Source organism: Melanerpes formicivorus, unplaced genomic scaffold (assembly GCF_026170545.1).
Source record: "Melanerpes formicivorus ecotype bairdi unplaced genomic scaffold, bMelFor1.0.p_v2 SCAF_5, whole genome shotgun sequence".
Classification (NCBI taxonomy): Eukaryota; Metazoa; Chordata; class Aves; order Piciformes; family Picidae; genus Melanerpes; species Melanerpes formicivorus.
Genome location: NW_027142357.1, coordinates 35390184 through 35408250, shown reverse-complemented (window position 1 = coordinate 35408250; position 18067 = coordinate 35390184). Strand labels below are relative to the sequence as shown.

The following is an 18067-nucleotide window of genomic DNA, read 5'->3' as shown; positions in this document are numbered from 1 at the left end:
TTTCTACCATGATGATTTATCTGAGCTTTTTTTTTCAGAAATCACACCAATGACACAGGAAATCTGTCAGAGGCAGTGAAGGTAAAATAAGATATTTGCTTGTCACTTTCCTTGGTATTTTTGTATGGTTCCTCCCTCAGCTAACAGGTGGTTAAGTCCTGCAATGCTGTTCTTGAGGAGGCTAAACAGACTTAAAGTTCTCCTCACATACATACATATTTGTCATTTAGAAATCTAAGGCTGCTGCCCTTGCTGGAGCCCATCCTGATTCAATAGATTCTGTGACAAGGAATGGCTACTCTAACCTGAGCTGGAAGGCACAGAGCGTGATCTGATGCAGATCTGCCCCACACAGTGGCACGCTCCTCTGAAACCAGCTCCATACACGGACCAGTGCCTTCCCCAGCACTTCCTACACCAGCCGATGACTCGTGGCAAAACTGAGTCCCTTGATTGTCAGCAGGAGCAGCGTAAGAGGAGTGTAATACTGCAAAGATTGACAGGTTTTCCTTAAAATAATTTTAAAATCCCCCACCAAACCTGGAGGCTTGTGCTCATTTTTCTATGAATGGCTTTTCTGAGTATGCAAAGAATAGAGCGTGGTGTGTTTGAGTCAAGACCAGAAGAAATTCACACTCATGACATTTAGTCTCATATTAAATGTTTGTTCTCTGAGTGTTTTAATGACCTTAGAAATATGGAAACCAGGGAAGATTTGAGCTGCAAAGCTTTGGGTGTTGAAAAATAATTAGTTGTCTTCACAGCCTCCTTCATCATCCCTATCAATTTCAGAGGCAAGACACATATCATGCTACCCTCCATTTTAATTAGATAACTATAAGCTGCTCAGAACCAAAACAAACTGCCAAACACAATTAAACAGGCTGCCAGAACAAGGCACAATATTACAGAGATTTTCTTTATACTAAGTGAGACTAGGAATGCAAACCATTCCAGACACCTCAGTGAATTAGTGGAGTAGCTTTAAAACCTGGGTTTACATGCACATTTTAAATTGGAATGAAGGTGTTTTTTTTTTGTTTTTGTGTTTGTTTTTTTGAGTTGTTATTTGATGTAATGCATTTTAGTTACTTCAGCTAACTGTGGGAGATGACATCTGATCAAATTTCTTCAGCTGTGGACATGCAGCTTATTTTAGTACATAAGAGTCTGAAGGTCTGTTCTCAGGTACAGAGTATGTCATGCTGTAAAAAAGATGTCCAATCTGAGTTTTATTTTAGCATTTGCTTCAATGGAAGGCATGCTGGTTCATTCTTGAAAAGTAATTTTACTCTTTTCTATTCCCAAACACACTCTCTATAATCATAGATTCATCCAGTTGTCTCAGTTGGAAAAGATGTTTAAGACCATTGAGTCCAACCATTATCTAACTCTACCAATCTGGTGCTTTATACTGTGCAAGTCCAGAAGATTCCTTCTTTGCTGCACCTTCTTTGCCCACACTTTTTTAACTAAAAGATATTTTATGTGTTCTACTAGCAGGCTTTCAGCTCAACAACAAAAAGGTAGTGGATGTTTGCTTTACTCCTCATACAGCTGCTGAAATGTAAAGAAGTATTACAATCTGAACTAGACTGTTAATGCTCCCTTAATGTAAATCACCAGGCAATGAAAATTTCACCCTTCTTATGCAAATTTAATTGAACATCCAAGTTCTGAACACAGACATTTCTGCTAAATAAATCAAAGCTCACAAATTAAAAAATGAATAATAAAGAAAATATTCTGTGTTATCTTTTATCTTTCTGGGCTGAAAAATAAACAAACCTTCCAGGGAGAGAAGCAACTGTCTCATAGCTCCCTGTTGAATTTAACTGCAAGAAGGAATTGCAGGCCCTTCAGACAAATCTCTTCCTCAGACACTGTGCTAATCTTAATGATCTATTGCTAAGGGCTGCAATAAAGAAGCCTGTCATCAATCCTACTTCAGTCCTGTAATATGGAGATGCTTTGCTTGCAAGGGTGACACCAACACACCATACACACAAAATAGCACTGCACTCAGGCTTAGTACACGACTCAAGAGCAAACCCAATACATTAAGTTGGCTGTGGGCTCAAAATCATTAAGTAAAAATTACAAAGAAATGCGAGCCTTGATACAAAATATGTAGGATTTCTAGTAGCTTGTGGCTTTTTTAGCCACAGTATTGTGCTTCTTTTCCCCTATACTGAGCTAAAGTGTTTTGGAAGCTAGTTTCAGGCTCAGAATGTCAAAGCTGGTGGGCTGTGTGTATAAGCTGCAAAACGTTCCCTGGTAAATGTGCAGTGAGAAGCATTTGCAACATTCTAGATCACTTCAGTTGTTATATTTGGAGTTGAGGCATCAATAATACATAGTTTCATTAAAAAACAATGTGCTTTAATGTCATTGCAGTGAGTTATTTTTGGTGATTCAAGTGACCCCATTTGAAATATAACAGATTAAACTATGTAATTTTATATTCAATCACAGTGAGTTTGCACCATGTACCTGGAAGGGAAACTAAGATATCTTTTTACAGACCTTTAAGTTTCACTACTCCTATGTTTAAATGCAAATATATGCATTTAGTATCGTGGTAAAGCTCAACCAGAGCTGTAACATATGGCCCCTCTTTTAGTTCCTGCTCCCTGGAAAGCCAAAACTAAACAAAAATACTACTCTTCCTTGTCTTGAATTTGTTTGCCTTTTTTTTTTTCTCTTTGAAAACAGAAGGCTGGCACCTGAGAAAGGAAGCAGGGCAGTGTGTGAGACAGTGGGAGGCTGGACAGGAGGGGTCCTGCTTTCTCCCAGAATCAGCACCTCAGGGCACTGCTTTCTGGCTTTTGTACACATTTAGAAGTTAGAAGTTTCAGGCCTGCCTCTAGTCCAGGAGATAGTAGAGACAACTGGAAGATACCATTGCTACTCTGAAGTGTGTAGAATCTGTACAGAAAACAAATTCAGGAATGGAAAAAACAAAAAGCTGAAGAAGAGCAGTTTCTTGGCCTGTCATGCCCCAGGCAGTGGCAAAGCTGAGGACATAATGTCTGGCTCCTTTAGGGCAGTGTTCACTGAGTCACTGTGCCACAGTTGAGTCTGTCCCAAGGACAAATTCTAATGAGGTCGAGATCCAGGTCTAATATGCCTGAAATTTATGGTTTCACTTGGTGGATACATACATTATGGTATAATAGTATAGCCAAGAAATAAGGGTCTCTGCCTTGTGGATGCAATTATAAGCTGGGAAAATGAGCTGAAGATTTTGTGTAGATAGGGTTGGTACAGTTTTTGCAGCTACTCTAGGGTTAGAAATGTGGTTGTGGGAAGATGACACTGATGGATAGCACTGGATCTGCCCCTATAGATTAAATGTCTGGCAGATTTCTGTCTGAGATATTGGATGTTTAGCAGCCATTTGCAGCTACTGTGCTGACTGCAGAAATTTTGGGCACGTGCATGAAAGTCCTTATGTTTTGGTCTGCTAGAATTTTGGGGAGGGCAGAATGTGGCTGGGGAAATGTATGTGTACCTGTTGGTCCTGGTTAGTTGTGGATGTTTACAAGCATTAGTGATACCAGTCATGTCTTGTCTTTGCTTTCAGTTGTGAGGGATTTTTAGAAAGTTTCACTCATTTGATTTTCTCTGCTTGGAATGGATTTATTTTGAAATGTTTATTATTACATTAGGTTTTGATGTTTTGTCAACACTGGGCAATGAAAACAGACTGTGTTTCAGTTTCACTTCTGATTCAACACAACTTCCAATTTCACTTGCTAGCGACTGGGTTCAGCCTGCAAGATATGTGTGGTAATATATATAGAAATAAGCACAGTGCTTTCAGTGATATTCAGATTGCCTACCTGATTTCTGGTGAGTGCACATCATGTGCTCTGAAGCCATGATATTTATGTGCTGAGACCCAGAGGTGCCTTTGAAAAAGGCTGATTTCAAAATGAGCATGATGGAGTGATTGACCCATCAAGAAGAGCTTCCTAGGAATGATTTTCCCCTCTCTGAGTAGGTAAGAGAAGATTTTTATGAGAGATGGAGGAGCTGTTTGTAATTGCCATCTCTTATTTGTAGCCATACTCATCCCAAAGATTTCTGTTTGGGAGAACTGGAGGAAGAGTTAATTTCCTCTCCTATTTCTTGCCTCCTGTGTTTGTACATAGTTACTAAAAAGGTACCAGAGTCCACTCCCAAAGCAGAGAAGGAAATGAGAGGTTCAGGATCACTGTAGGGTTCTGACTCTCCAGGAAAACATTTTAGATGAATTAAACCTGGCAAAGGCAGGTGGGAGACTAGATGGCTCAAGAATTAAATTGGAATGGAACTGGGGCTCTAGTCATACAGTTTTTCTGAGGCACATGCAAATGAGTAAAATTTGTATTCTGTTGAGGGTCACATGTGTGGGGAATGAGCTGGTGGTATTTATTTGGAATCACTTTGGAAGTTTGAAGGAATTACGGCAAAATCTGACCCAATGGTTGGCAGACTTCACAAATTGATGTTGCTGTGCAGGTGGAGGCAGTGGTAGATTTGTGGCTTACTGTGCTGGCTCTATTTTTAGTTTCTGAATGCTTGCAAGTTCCATTTACAAATGTCAGGAAAATGCATTAGGATTATCTGCTTTGTTGTAGGGGTAATAAAATGCTGTCCAATTTAGCCAATAGAACAGCTAAAATGCAGACTCCCACTGTCATGGCAGTGTAGCTGCTAAGTGTATACAGTGGCTCCACAGGATTTTTAAGCTGCCTGGTCTCTTCTTTCCTCATTGCTTTTTTCTTGCTATTGTACTGATTCCAAATGGAGATTAGAACTCTCTGGTATTTGTTACATCAGAGACTCATCTGGGAATAACTGAAAGCATGTATTGAGAAGAAAGAAGGTAAGGATGCAGGAAAAACTATGCAGTGGTGTACATTGCTTCTGGAGCATGGCAGTGATACTGTAGGCATGAAGGACTGATGATTATCCCTTTACCCAAGTGTATCAAGTTCTTGGATTCTAAGAAGTACTTCCTTAAAAGTCCTTCAAGCTTGAGTGTCTAGAAAGTTTAGTTGTTGCCTTTGGAGAATGAGATCACTCTGGCAGCTTGTGTTGGTTGATACACTGTAAGCCAATATTACAGTTGCTTTATCTGCCATAGAGCCTATGCTCATGGACAAACACCACATTTAAGCTGGAGTGACTTACTGGTGGGCTTTAAGACTCTGCTTGTGGGCTGCAAGTATTAGTGTCAGGGATGAAGGTGCTTTAACATTGTTATAGTTTCATAGTTTCATTCAGGGTTGGAAGGGACCACAAGGATCATCTAGTTCCAACCCCCCTGCCATGGCCAGGGACACCCCACACTACATCAGGCTGCCCAGAGCCTCATCCAGCCTGCTCTTAAACACCTCCAGGGACGGGGCCTCGACCACCTCCCTGGACAACCCATTCCAGGGTCTCACCACTCTCATGGTGTAGAACCTCCTCCTCCCCTCCAGCCTGAATCTCCCCACCTCCAGCTTCATTCCATTCCCCCTAGTCCTATCACTACCTGAGATCCTGAGAAGTCCTTCCCCAGCCTTCCTATAGGCCCCCTTCAGATACTGGAGTTAATTTGTTTGAAGCCTAGAGTAGAGGAAGGGTAAAAAGCTGGCAATTTAGTAAAAACTGAGGAGCTAATTTCACTATAGAGGCAGCCTAGAAATAGAAGTAGCAGTCAAAGCGTGGCTTTGAACTGCACCATATGAAAGCACTAATGATAGGAACATTGCAAGCTTGTATGTACCTGTGAATGCTCATATATATTTTCTTTCAGTGCAACTTCTGCAGTTTTTGAAACTGTGTGCCTCTGATGAGGCATATCATGAAAATTTGATAGGTAGTATATTATTATGTAGTGAACTGTTCGAATTTGCAGTTAGATCATTGCAAGCTAGTGTCATCTTGTCAAGTGTAGCTTTTGCCTGGCAAGTCTGACCAAGAACTATAGCCTCTCTTTTCACCTAAGAGATGAAGTGTGGAAAATCATAAGAGTGAGATATAAGTCCATAGTAACTGCTTCATTATTCTTCATCTTTGAGAAAATGGCAGTCTGTAAATTAACTTGTTGCCTTTTTATTTGTGTTTTGGCCAACTGTAGTGATACAGTCAAAATGCTTTGGAAGTCTGGCATGTTTGTGTCCACAGGCTGGTCTTAGATCAATAAGAAAAGGGTTCTTTGTTCCAAGATTTTATTTTTTGTTTATCACAGTATCACTAAGGTTGGAAGAGACCTCAAAGATCACAAAGTCCAACCTGTCACCACAGACCTCATCACTAGACCATGGCACCAAGTGCCACATCCAATCCCCTCTTGAACACCTGCAGGGATGGTGACTGCACCACCTCCCTCGGCAGCCCATTCCAATGATGAATGACTCTCTCTCTCGGTGAAGAACTTTCTCCTCACCTCCAGCCTAAACTTCCCCTGGCACAGCTTGAGACTGTGTCCTCTTGTTCTGGTGCTGGTTGCCTGGGACAAGAGACCAACCCTTTCCTGGCTACAACCACCTTTCAGGTAGTTGTAGAGAGCAATGGGGTCACCCCTGAGCCTCCTCTTCTCCAGGCTAAACAATCCCAGCTCCCTCAGCCTCTCCTCACAGGGCTTGTGCTCAAGGCCTCTCCCCAGCCTTGTTGCCCTTCTCTGGACACGTTTAAGTGTCTTGATGTCCTTCTTAAACTGGGGGGCCCAGAACTGGACACAGTTTATCCAGGTAAGTGTCACAGTTCTGCAGCTTGTTACTGACTCACAGCAGCTCTAGTCTGTCAAGCTGTTCTCATGAATACCAGAACACTGAAAATTCGTGTTTGTCAGCTTAAGAGTGACAAAGTTGTTGATATGTCTGACCTTTTAAGTTCAAGTGTTTATATTTTTACAGAAAATAATTTTTTCTTAGTAAGTTAAGTGATATGTGTTCATAAGGAGTAATAAAATTAATCCTCTTGGGCTTTCTTCCAATCCCTCTGCAATTAGAGTAATAGGTATTTCATTCAGTGAGCACAGGTTCAGTTAGTCCTGTTCTCACTCAACAGTCTATGAACACAGCAAGTAGGGTAGAGCTGCCAAGTGCTGGGGAGCCTGACATAGGCATAGTGTTGCCTGTCAGAGTTGTGGTGTGATGATGTTCCATCTCAAGGTGGTGGAGCCTCTTCTGTCGCTGCCTGCTTCTTCCCTGGTATTCTGGGCTAATAAAAGGTAATTTTCCCTTCACAGCACCTCTTTGATTTGGGAACTGTGAGATGCTAGTATTAGTGTGCATGGAGTAAAAATAGATTTATTTATATATTTATTTATTTATTAAGATAGGTGCCCATAAAGTGAAGCCTTGTTCATGAGTTTTTTGAGGTTTTTTGGAGGCAATATGCAGTCAAAATCAGAGCTGGTCAAAATGTTTCCTGCAAATGCTTTTTCCATTGGAAGTCACTTGTGATGGAATTCGAAGCATTTCTTAGGGCTGTGTGAATTAACCTTAGACTTCTTTATCAAAAAGATGTCAGTCAAGTCTGGATGTGCCTGCATAGTTTTCTGTCAGCTTGTTCAGGTGGGCTTTTGTGCCTAGCTGGAGCAAGGAGTGCTTTGAGACATGTAATCTCTACTGAGAGTTTGAAATTGGGGTTTCAATATACTTTTTCTCAAAACCATGTCTGAAATGCAGGATGTTTTATAAACAGATGTTTCTGTGTGCTGCACCAAGGTCTGCTCCATTACGGTTTTGGAAGAAAGAAAAGCATCTCCTGAGTGACCTGAGCATTTCCTGCAGCACAAGGCCTTTCTTGTAGACTTTATTAAAGTGAGAGTCGAGTCAGTCTAGTGGGAACTGTCTGAAACTAAGCCCATGCATTGAAACTAGTTTTGTAGCTTGCTGACAAGAGAAGAAGAAAGGATGTGAAAAAAAACTATTTAAAGTAATTCTGAATAATATTTTCTTTCCTTTAGCTGTCTCCGTAATGAGATACAGTGCATCATCATTTGGATTTGCTGTAAGTAGAGATACAATTTAATACTCTACTGTTTTTTGGGGCTTTTTCTGAATGTGAAATACTGTATTTTTTTAAAAAAAAATTATTTTAAGTTCATAGTGAGGTGTGCAAAGTCAATGATGGATAAGAAAAAATATTGCTGAAGTCGTACCTGGGAAAGGATAATAAAGACATTTTCATCGTCCTTTTTTAGTATCTGACTACAAATGAATGTCAAACCACTGGAGTTAATATCAACACTTCCATCTTGTTATTGACAGATGCTATCCCCTATGTGTGGTTTTCTTCTACAAAGTCTCCCACCCTAATCAGTTCTGTTGTTGAACTTGAGTGAGATTCTGAAGTTCCCTTCAGAACGTTGCATGACTGTTTTCCTATTGCAGTCTATGGTAAAACTCCTCTTGATTTCAGGATGATGGCTTTCTTCTCTAGTAGCTGCTGTGACTTTACTGATTGGTGTCAAAACAAAGAATTCCCAGCCAGCAGCAAAATGACTAATTTCAAGTGATTGGTCTGTTGATTTCAAATATGAAGGTGAAAGTGAAATAGGAAAGTTTGACTTAAGGACGAAAGTTCTTACAGTGGGACAAGCTTTTCGGTGTTACCAAACATCATGTCTTCATTAACTAGAAATACAATTGTGGCAATTTTGCTGATGATATAGCACAATATGAAATCTGGATACAATGGGATTTAGAAGAAAAGGATTTGCTTTCTCTGAAATAAAACTTATTGCAGAGAATTAGTGACTTTGCAGGAAAAAGGGGTACTTCACAGATGTTTTCAAACACTGTTTTTGAGTCTTTGCATAAGAATCATGTTCGTGTTTTAACTCTTGTGGTGCCACAGTGGCAGATTGTGTTAGCTGTTGGGTTTTTTTCTTCTCTGGATGTGATGGATTATGAATAAATATTATTATGATGATTTATGATAAATAAATATGATTTAGTATGAATAAATATAATTATGAATACAAAGTTTTTAATCCCTTGATTGACTTCCTGAGCTCTGAAGTGTATCATTGTGCTGTAATAAGATGACAAAAATATGAAGATCAATTAATAAATGTAAAACCTGCTTTCATTAAACTGATTTATTTGAAGCTTCTCTGCCTGTGCAGCAGGGACAGCAAATGCATTACTGTTAGTACAGGACACATGTAATGGCTCACAAAACAATTTACTCTTATCTCTTTCAGTTTGATGCTACCCTGGATGTTTTGTCTTCAGCGATAGTTTTGTGGCGTTACAGCAACGCAGCTGCTGTGCATTCTGCACACAGGGAGTACATGTAAGTACACTTAATTACTTTTGGCTTTAGCAGAGGCCTGCAGAGTTTTAGCTGTCAAACTGTGATGCTACAGAATCCAGAGCTGTGACAAAAAACATGTCATCAAGTATTCTTTCCTTCTGCCAACTGACTGTTTGGTCCCAAACTGTTTTCGTTTCCTTAGGCAAACCTCCCTTTGATTGTGATTTTCAGTTTCTTTTTAGCCAAGATAGTAACTGTTGGAACTTTGTGGGTTTTCCATTTTTAACCCCCTTTCTTTTTATTTTTTTTTTCTTGCAGCATCTCTATTGAATAAGCTGTATTTGCAATCTGTAATGGGCTTGTAAATCTTTTCTTTTGCATCTGACTCCATTATTTTTACTAGAGCATGGTTTTAAAATGGATGCTTCCTGTCGCAAGAATGGAATACGAACCTCTTCTCTTTGAATGTGAATCACTTCAATTTATAGTGGTACTATTAGAAGTTGGTATTACAGAACATCTGAGAAGATTGAGTGATATAATAGCATTTGTAACTGCTGTACAAAGAAAGAGATAGACACAGTTTGTTATAGAACTATTGCTATTTTGGTAGGTAAGAGTATATCAATACTTGCATGTCTTTCTTGTGGGAAAAAATACATGCTTACAAAGTAAAAACATTGAATGCTTGCTGTGTAAATCCTATGGAAAAAAATAATTAATTTGTAGTAAAGTATTAATTACAGTAGAAATTATATTCTGCATCATTGTGCAGCACTTCTATTGGCAATGCATGTGGTAGCTGAGAAGATCAGGTGGGGATTCGCTCAAGAATTGTTCCACCTGGTGCACAAAGAGTACTTTAACCTCCTACTCAAATTCTGGATACATTTAGGTGGAGAATGGCAGTACATTTATCTGCTTTGGTTCTGTCCTGTGCTGCCATTGCTAGCAGTATCCCATCTGGCTTGTTTGAAGATAGTTCAGCTATCCTGTGGAACAGACTATAATTTTACAATAAAGAAGAATCAGGCAGTTTTTATTCTGAAACACCTCTAATGAACTCCCTTCTCTTAGGAGGAAAACTAGGTAAAACCAAACATTTATATCTGTTAGGATCAAGTGAAAAAATAAAAAGCCTCATAGAGTGGACTATAACTTTTCTTCATAGTTCCTTCCTAAAAACTAAGCAAAAAGTAAGCAGTAACTCAGATGCATGTAACACATTGCCAGAGCTGCAAGTTCATTCTTGACAGTGTTCCATTCAGAAGAGTTTGGAATAAAAGGCCATAGGAGATTAATGTGGCATTGATTCATAAATAAAAAAATAAATAAAAATAAAAATAAATTCTGTAGTATGTGATTAAAATTAGTCCTCCTGTACAAATTTGGAGATCTAAACAGACATTTCCTGAGAATTTGGCTTTTGTGGGTGCCCACAGAGATCCCTGTCAACATTCAATTAACATATTTTTGAAATCTCCTTCTGCTGAGCTTTTTCAAGTAAACCTTGTGAATCAGTTTATAGAGCAAATAAATCCCAATACAAAAGAGGAATCAACATATCCCTGTGGCTAAGCCAGTAAAGTGAACAAGCAAAGTAGCAAACATGTTTTCCTGCTTTTTATGCTCATTTTTAATTTGCTTTCCTATAATCCCTCTGCTTTACGTCAGGCTAAATTAAGTCAATGAATTACTTGCCATGCCCTCTAGTTGCAGACAGCTAAGGTTACAGGATGAGATCAGTACAGAGTGAAGGAATGTTACCATATGCTGGGAATGTGAATCACTTGAGAGGCAGTCTGCTTATCTCTCCATTTCTAGAATTAAAAGGAGAGTCATCATAGTACCGACAACCTGAGAAATGGTTCTGTCTCTTAAGGCAATTCTTACTGTGTCAGATTTTTGAGGGAGGCACATTTCTAATTTCCTGTTGTGTTTAATCAGACTCTTGCTTGAAAGACTGCATGTAATTATTTTTCCTCTACCTCTGGGAAAATGTTGTATGACACCTCCTAGCTGCTTATCTTTGTATCTTATGTGCCTACAACTGCACCTGGTTTTCAGAGTCCTTGTTTTTGTGTGCCAGTCCCTCTGTGGGGGGGCGTGCTCTTTGACTTCTGGGTGGTTTGGTGCAAATTGATGTGGGTGCTGAGGTCATTCTCTGCATTATTCCTGTCTCTGTGTGCCAGCCATCTGGGTTTCTGCAAAACCACATTACTACTGTTTCCCAGAGTAAGGTGTGCCAGAGTGACTTCAGTTTACTTCTTGATTTGTGGATCTTTTATTGATTTAAATATTACATTGGTCTGTATATCCTAACATATCTGAAAACAACCCGAGTTCCGTGGCAAAGACCAAGTGAAGTTGCCAACTAATTATGTATTGCAAATTTATACCACTTCCTGTTTCAGAAACTTGACAGCACGAGATTGGTCCAAAATCCTGTTGAAATCGGTGGAAAAAGCCTCTTGTGGAAGGGCAGTGTTAGATCCAGTCCTGACTGTTGGGTGTTGTTGAGAGAGAACTTAAAGATAGGATGAAAAAGAAAACCCCAGAAAAAGACACACAGAATACAGCCTGACTCATGATGTGCTGTGAATTAAATTTGTAGAATGAAATGCAAAGATGAAAAAGAACTGCATAAATCTTAGTTAACATGTAGCCATATGGAAGTTAGAGGTGCAGCATTTCATGGGCTGGTACTCAGAATGAACAGTACAAAACTGCCTGCTGTGCCAAGCTCTGCTAAGCCGAACCAGTGGGTTTCCATTTGACTTCAGGGGAATTATAGTGCTGAAAGTTTGTAGCTAGCATGAAAATGTGATGAATTTAACTCAGTTTAATGGGTTCCAGTTTACTAGATGATTTGCCTCATTTTCTGAGGCAAAATGAGAAGGTACTTTTTCAGTGTACATGTGATCAGAGTTATCCAATGTAAATATTGTACCTCATGGTGGTTCACATGTAGCACCTGCAAAATATATTTGAACTTACCTCTGCCATTTGCCCTTGTTGAAAATTTGATGGCCTGAGAAGCTAAAGCTGGTAGACTTTTCAAGTGTTTTACTGGTGAGAATTTTTCTTAAGTCATTGTGGAAAAAAATATATCTGGTTATGTTCAAGGTATATCTTAAATGATGACGGAATTTATAATACTTTTTATTTTGTAAGCATACCAAATGGCTTTGAAAATATAATTAATATCCACCAAGATCAGGTATAAACCAATCTATCGTAGTACACCATATGAGACTCTGCTTGATTCTGCCTAATTAGCTCATTACTGAGAGAATATGTAGGAGTGGGATGAATATTTGATGTGTTTACTGCTGGTACTTTTGGGGTAGTTTCACACTTCACCATCTTTCTGTTTGTTTTGGCAGTCAAATAAAAATAGGCAGGAGCAGGCTACTACATTTTCATGTATTTTAGAAGAGTGGCTGAAGGAGGTCTTGAGGGAATGCAAGAATTAGGATACCTGGGAAGAGTCAGAGTACATAGTTCATGAGTGCTTGATTTGCTCAGTGTGGTCTGCTGGACTGTAAGTTAATATGCATGAAATTCAGAAATGCTGAACAAATCATCAACAAAGCAATGATCAAGAAACACAAGAAAGAAAAATCTTGAGAAATAATTTTGAATCTCAACAAAAAGGGAAAAAATTACTGTGGAAAAAAAATTGTCTGAGTCCCTGTTTTTCTTCATAAGAGGAGGTACTGAGAGAAGGGATTGCTCTGATGTAGCTGATAAACTGTAAGCATATAGCAGACCTGCTGCCTGTGAAGCTTAGGACAGGTTATTGCTTCATGGTAAGAATTTTGTGCAGTGCTATGTCATGCTGGGGTTGGCAGGCACTTCTGGAGGTCATCAGTCAAACCCCCCTGCTCAAAGCAGAATTGATTAGAGCAGGTTGTGATGTTAAAGGTCTGAATCCAATCTTCTCTTTTGTCACTTGAACATTGAATGATCACTGAGCCAGTCAAAATGCACAAAGAAATTTGAATGGTCCCCAGTCCTGCTCTCCATAACCAAGGTACAATATTCTTGAATATTCTACCTTTTAGTAAACCTTTAGCAATATAATGTCTTATTCAGCTGCTGGAGCAAATGTAAATTCTGGTGAAGGAAAAACCTGGTAAATAGCAGCAGAAGTAATTTCTTAATAGAAGAATGAAGCTTTAGGGACCTGGAAGGATGTCTCCTGAGAGTTTGAACTAGTAGCTAGCTATACAGCCATTGGGCAGCTGTTTGATCTGTTGAATTCAAGAATGAAGAACTTGGAATGGAGAAAGTGAGAAATACCACTTAACAAAGAAAGACTGAGAAAAGAGTAACAAACCTCAGGCACACATCCATATAAAAAAGCTGTAAAAGATGGAACTTGATGTATAGTTGTTTGGAAATGGCTCCAAACTGTGAACTAAAGAAACATCTCTTGTTTGATTCCTTCTGTTCAGGAAAACAGGACCTCACTCACAGCAAGTTAATAGAGTTAGTTGCCAGCCTGCTCAGGTCAAATGGAGTAAATGAAGTATTGCCACTTCTTAGGCTGTGGCAATGTCACCATTGTTACATGCAGAACTACAGTCCTGCCTTTCTGTATGATGCAGCATGGAACTGAGTATCTGCTTATGCCCATAAGGTTCCATTGCTTACAGAATGTTTTTGATTACTGGGTTTTGTTTCAGCTTGTATGTTCAGCACTGCAAAAACTAACTCCTTACAGCATATTTAACATAGCAGTTCCTCACAGATGCAGCTGGTGTTTATTATATATTATTTTGTTGATGGTACCAAGTTAAATCCTGTGTTTCCCTAGAACCAGTCTGTCAAAATCTTTCTTAACCCAGTGCCAGGGTAAATGAGAAACCTTACTCATAATGAGCTTGCTGATTAAAGCCAAGAGCAGAAAACTCACATTTCTTTCACTGCTACATTTTTTTATTTCCTTCCCTTTTTCTATTTTTTATTACATATGTCAGATTGCAACTATTCCATCCTTTACTACTGTAGCAAGGAAATTAAATTGTATCATGGGCAAATGGTTTCTAATGTACTCATGGTGCTCTATGTTGCCATGGCATGATGCATAATGAATGCACATATGTCTCTCTCTATTTTTTCTTTTATTGGTGGAGCTGTCATCCAACACATGGGCTGTAATACTGAAATAACAAAAATCAGACAGGGTCTGCTGTGTGGCAGACAAGGGTTACAGCTCTCTGTTGTACCTCCACCTGCAGCTGATAAAGCTGTTTGCTGGGAGAAAATATTCATTCCTGTCCTTTGTGGGGCAGGAGAGGAGAAGAGGAGCCTGACAGGAGATCATACTGCTTTCTACAATTACTGAAAGGATGTTGTATTGAGGTGGGTGATAGTCTCTTCTCCCCAGTAACAACAGGCAATAGGGTGAGAGCGAATGGTCTCAAGTTGCACCAGGGGAGGTTTAAATTGGATATTAGGAAAAAATTTCTTTGCTTTTGGTAAAGAAATCTGGTCAAGCCATCGCTGTTGCTACCCCCTGCAGAACCACATCTGCTGGTAAAGGAGTTGGGCATGTCTGTGTAGTTGTGGGACAGACATGGGATGTAAGTGTAATGCGGGTGAGTCTGTGTGAAGACTTACTGAGTCTTGCTTTCCTAATGAGAAAATGTGACAATAGATAAGACAGAGTGAGCCTCAGCTTCCAAAGTAATGGTAATCCTTATATCTTGCTTGCTTATGTCCAAGTGATACTACCTAGGACTATGTGTCCCCCAGGGTTTGATCTTGGGAAGCCTTACAGAAGTGTTATTGAATATATGTGTATTGCATTCAGTATGGGGATTGTGACTTCTTGCACCCAAAACTTAAAAGAGTTGGAAACCACTTTTTATTGGAGGAAATGTCTGTCATACAGCCAGGGTAGGTCTGGCTCTTCTTTCTTCTCCCTAGGTTCAAATAAGAGAATATACTGATCTGTATGGTTGCAGCAGATACTCTCTCTTTATTCACAGAATGAATCCCCTTAATTTTCAGTATTAGTAATGTGTCTAAATTTTCATGTGTGAATTCGCTCTGCTCTACTGGTTAGCCTGACTAAATGAGCACTGTCTATTTAGGAGGTGTTGAATGAAAATAATCCTCTCAATTCAGACCCAACATATCAGTCACACTGGAGAGAAACCCTGCAGATAATTTTATCTATGCCATATATACAAAAGAGATTTGAAGCACAGATGGCAAAATCCACACCTACCCACAGTTCAGGGCAAACCTCTGTGGCTGGAGGAAAAACTTTTGTGATGAGTGAATGGAATAGCTAAGTGATCTGGAAAAATGTCAAATGCATGGAGATAGACTACAAACTGCAAATAGCTAAGAACTTAGCTCTGCAGCACTTGTTTAGTTCTCAGCTACCATGAGTTGGTCCTCACGTGGGACATGACTGTCTCTCACACCTAGTGGTGCACAGTTCAGAGTTTGCAAAGTAAGTGTTCACTTATGCTTGGATATCTGCTTTTTAGGAGGAGAAATACAGTTTCTTTGCAGCCACACTGCAAATTGCTAAACATTCTTTCTTCTAAAGCATTTAGCCTAAATAGTCCATCCAGGGACAGTGCTAGACACAGTCTTAGGGGCTGACTTATTAAACTGTATCATTTCTCCATATTCAGCAAAAGTGAAGCAATCATAAACTTTGCTCTTACCCAGACACAAATGCATATATGCATACACTTATGCATGCATGCACACAAAATCCACACATAGAATTTACATTAAATATGAAATAGCAAACACATATATTTATACATTCTAAAATCTGTTTCTAAAAATGTGGCATCTGTAGACTTGGCAGTGATTTTACTGGAGCCAGATTTAAAATCTATTTAATTTTCCTTTTACTTCTGTACTAGCTGATTAGGCAGTATTTGTGTATATTGCCTAGTATTTACACACACACAGACACACATATATAAAATCTGGGATATGGTAGTGTCGTGTTCTGGAGTTTGATGATCACCATAAAGCCTTCTGAGAACTTCTGAAATACTTTTTTTTCCTTTCCACCCTCAGGAGAATGACAGAATCTCTAGAGGATCACCTGCTACAAGGCTAGGACCCACAGTGATCAGCTCTTCACAAGCTGGGAGGGTGGTTGCAAGTCAGGTGTACCATATGTGCGACTGTGCAGACCAGGAAATAGAAAATAGGTCATAAGAGTTTTCAGCATCTCTCAGCTGTAGTAATGCCTTTGCTTTTAATGGCAGATATTTAATACCTTGAGAAACAAATGATTTATGGCACTGTTGCCCCAGTTCAGCTGCAGGATTTCAAAGGCTGTAAATACCCTGTTCTGCAGTGACTCGTTGAACTCCTGAGGGCAATAAAAGTTTTAGGTGGCCTATAACATTTTCACCATGAAATGGATCCCTAGCATAGATAATCTGAGTGTCAGATAGAAACACCATTTCACACACACAGACAGATTGCATAGGGTTGGAAGGGACCTTCAAAGTTCATCTTGTCCAACTCCCCTGCAGTGAACAGGGACACCTCTGTCTAGATCAGGCTGCCCAGTGCCATGTCAAGTCTGATCTTGAATGTCTCTACAGAGAGGGCTGCAACCACATCCCTGGGCAACCTGCTTCAGTATTTTAGTGCTCTCATTGTAAAGAACTTCCTCCTTGTGTCTAACTGTACCCTCCTCCAGTTTCAAGCCATTGCTCCTCTTTCTGTCATCACAAGCCCTTCTAAGATGTCCTTCCCCAGCCTTCCTGTAGGTCCCCTTCAGATACTGAAATGTAGTTATAAGGTCTCCATAGAGTCTTCTCTTCTCCAGACTGAACAGCCCCAATTCTTTCAGCCTGTTTTGCTCCATGTTCTTTAAGTGGTTAGACCATGTATATTTTAAAATACAATAATTGAGGAATTGGCTTTCAATGAATATGTTGACTATTGCTTGAAGTATCTTTATTTTGTAATTATTTTTTTAACAGTGAGAAAAAGGAGTAGCAGTTGAAGGTAGATTATGGGACATGTGCGATGAACAGTGAGCCCACTTTGTTCTTTTCAAAGTGAATTTTAAAGTGACTATTCCCTCTTCATGCAGCAAAAGCAGGTGCAAGTACTCCAAACAGCTGTGTTAGTGAGCAGCTGCATTGTAATTTCAGTGCCTCTTTTTAAAACAATGGGCAGCAGAACTGTACATGTGTCATGGTGAGCAGCAGACTGAATAGACCCTTTTCTGCCACAGAAGTACAATACCCAGCCAGAGGTTTCACTGCCACCTGTCTTGCTGTGTCTGGAGTGTGTGCAGGATCGGTTGTTCCTTATTTGTAGGCAGAACTTCCTATGTTCCAGTTTGTGTCCATTGTCCTGTGTCCTGTCACTGGGCACTACTGAAAAGAGTCTGGCCCCATCTCTTGACCCCTACCCTTTAGGTATTAATAAGCATTGATAAGATCCTCTTTGTCTTCTTGTCTTCAGGCTAAACAGCCCCAAGTCTCAGCCTTTCCTTACAAGAGAAGTACTCCTATCCCCTCATCATTTTTATGGTCCTCCAGTGCTTCCCGGTCTCTCCTGAGCTGGGTATCTCACAATTTGACGCAGTAGTCTGGATGTGGCCTTGCTAGAGCAAAATAAAGACCTCCCTCAACCTGCTGGTCACAGTCTCCTTAATGCACCTCAGGATACCTTTGGCCCTCTTGGCCACAAGAGAGCATTGCTGGCTCATAGTGAGGTTGTCCACCAGGACTCCCAGGTCCCTGGAGCTGTCCCATGGGGTTATTCCTCACCAGAGGCAGAATCCTGCACTTGCCCTTGTTGAACTTCGTGT

The 18067-nt window shown here is 39.9% G+C and overlaps 1 protein-coding gene across 1 annotated transcript in view; it reads left to right on the top strand.

Moving 5' to 3' along the window:
* The window catches only part of TMEM163 (transmembrane protein 163), a 100188-nt gene that overhangs the window by 51786 nt on the left and 30335 nt on the right, over nucleotides 1-18067 (top strand). Inside the window, exons 3-4 of the mRNA XM_068139117.1 lie at nucleotides 7952-7995; nucleotides 9194-9285. Coding sequence (XP_067995218.1) covers nucleotides 7952-7995; nucleotides 9194-9285 — 136 coding nt within the window. The remainder of the gene's footprint in view (nucleotides 1-7951; nucleotides 7996-9193; nucleotides 9286-18067) is intronic.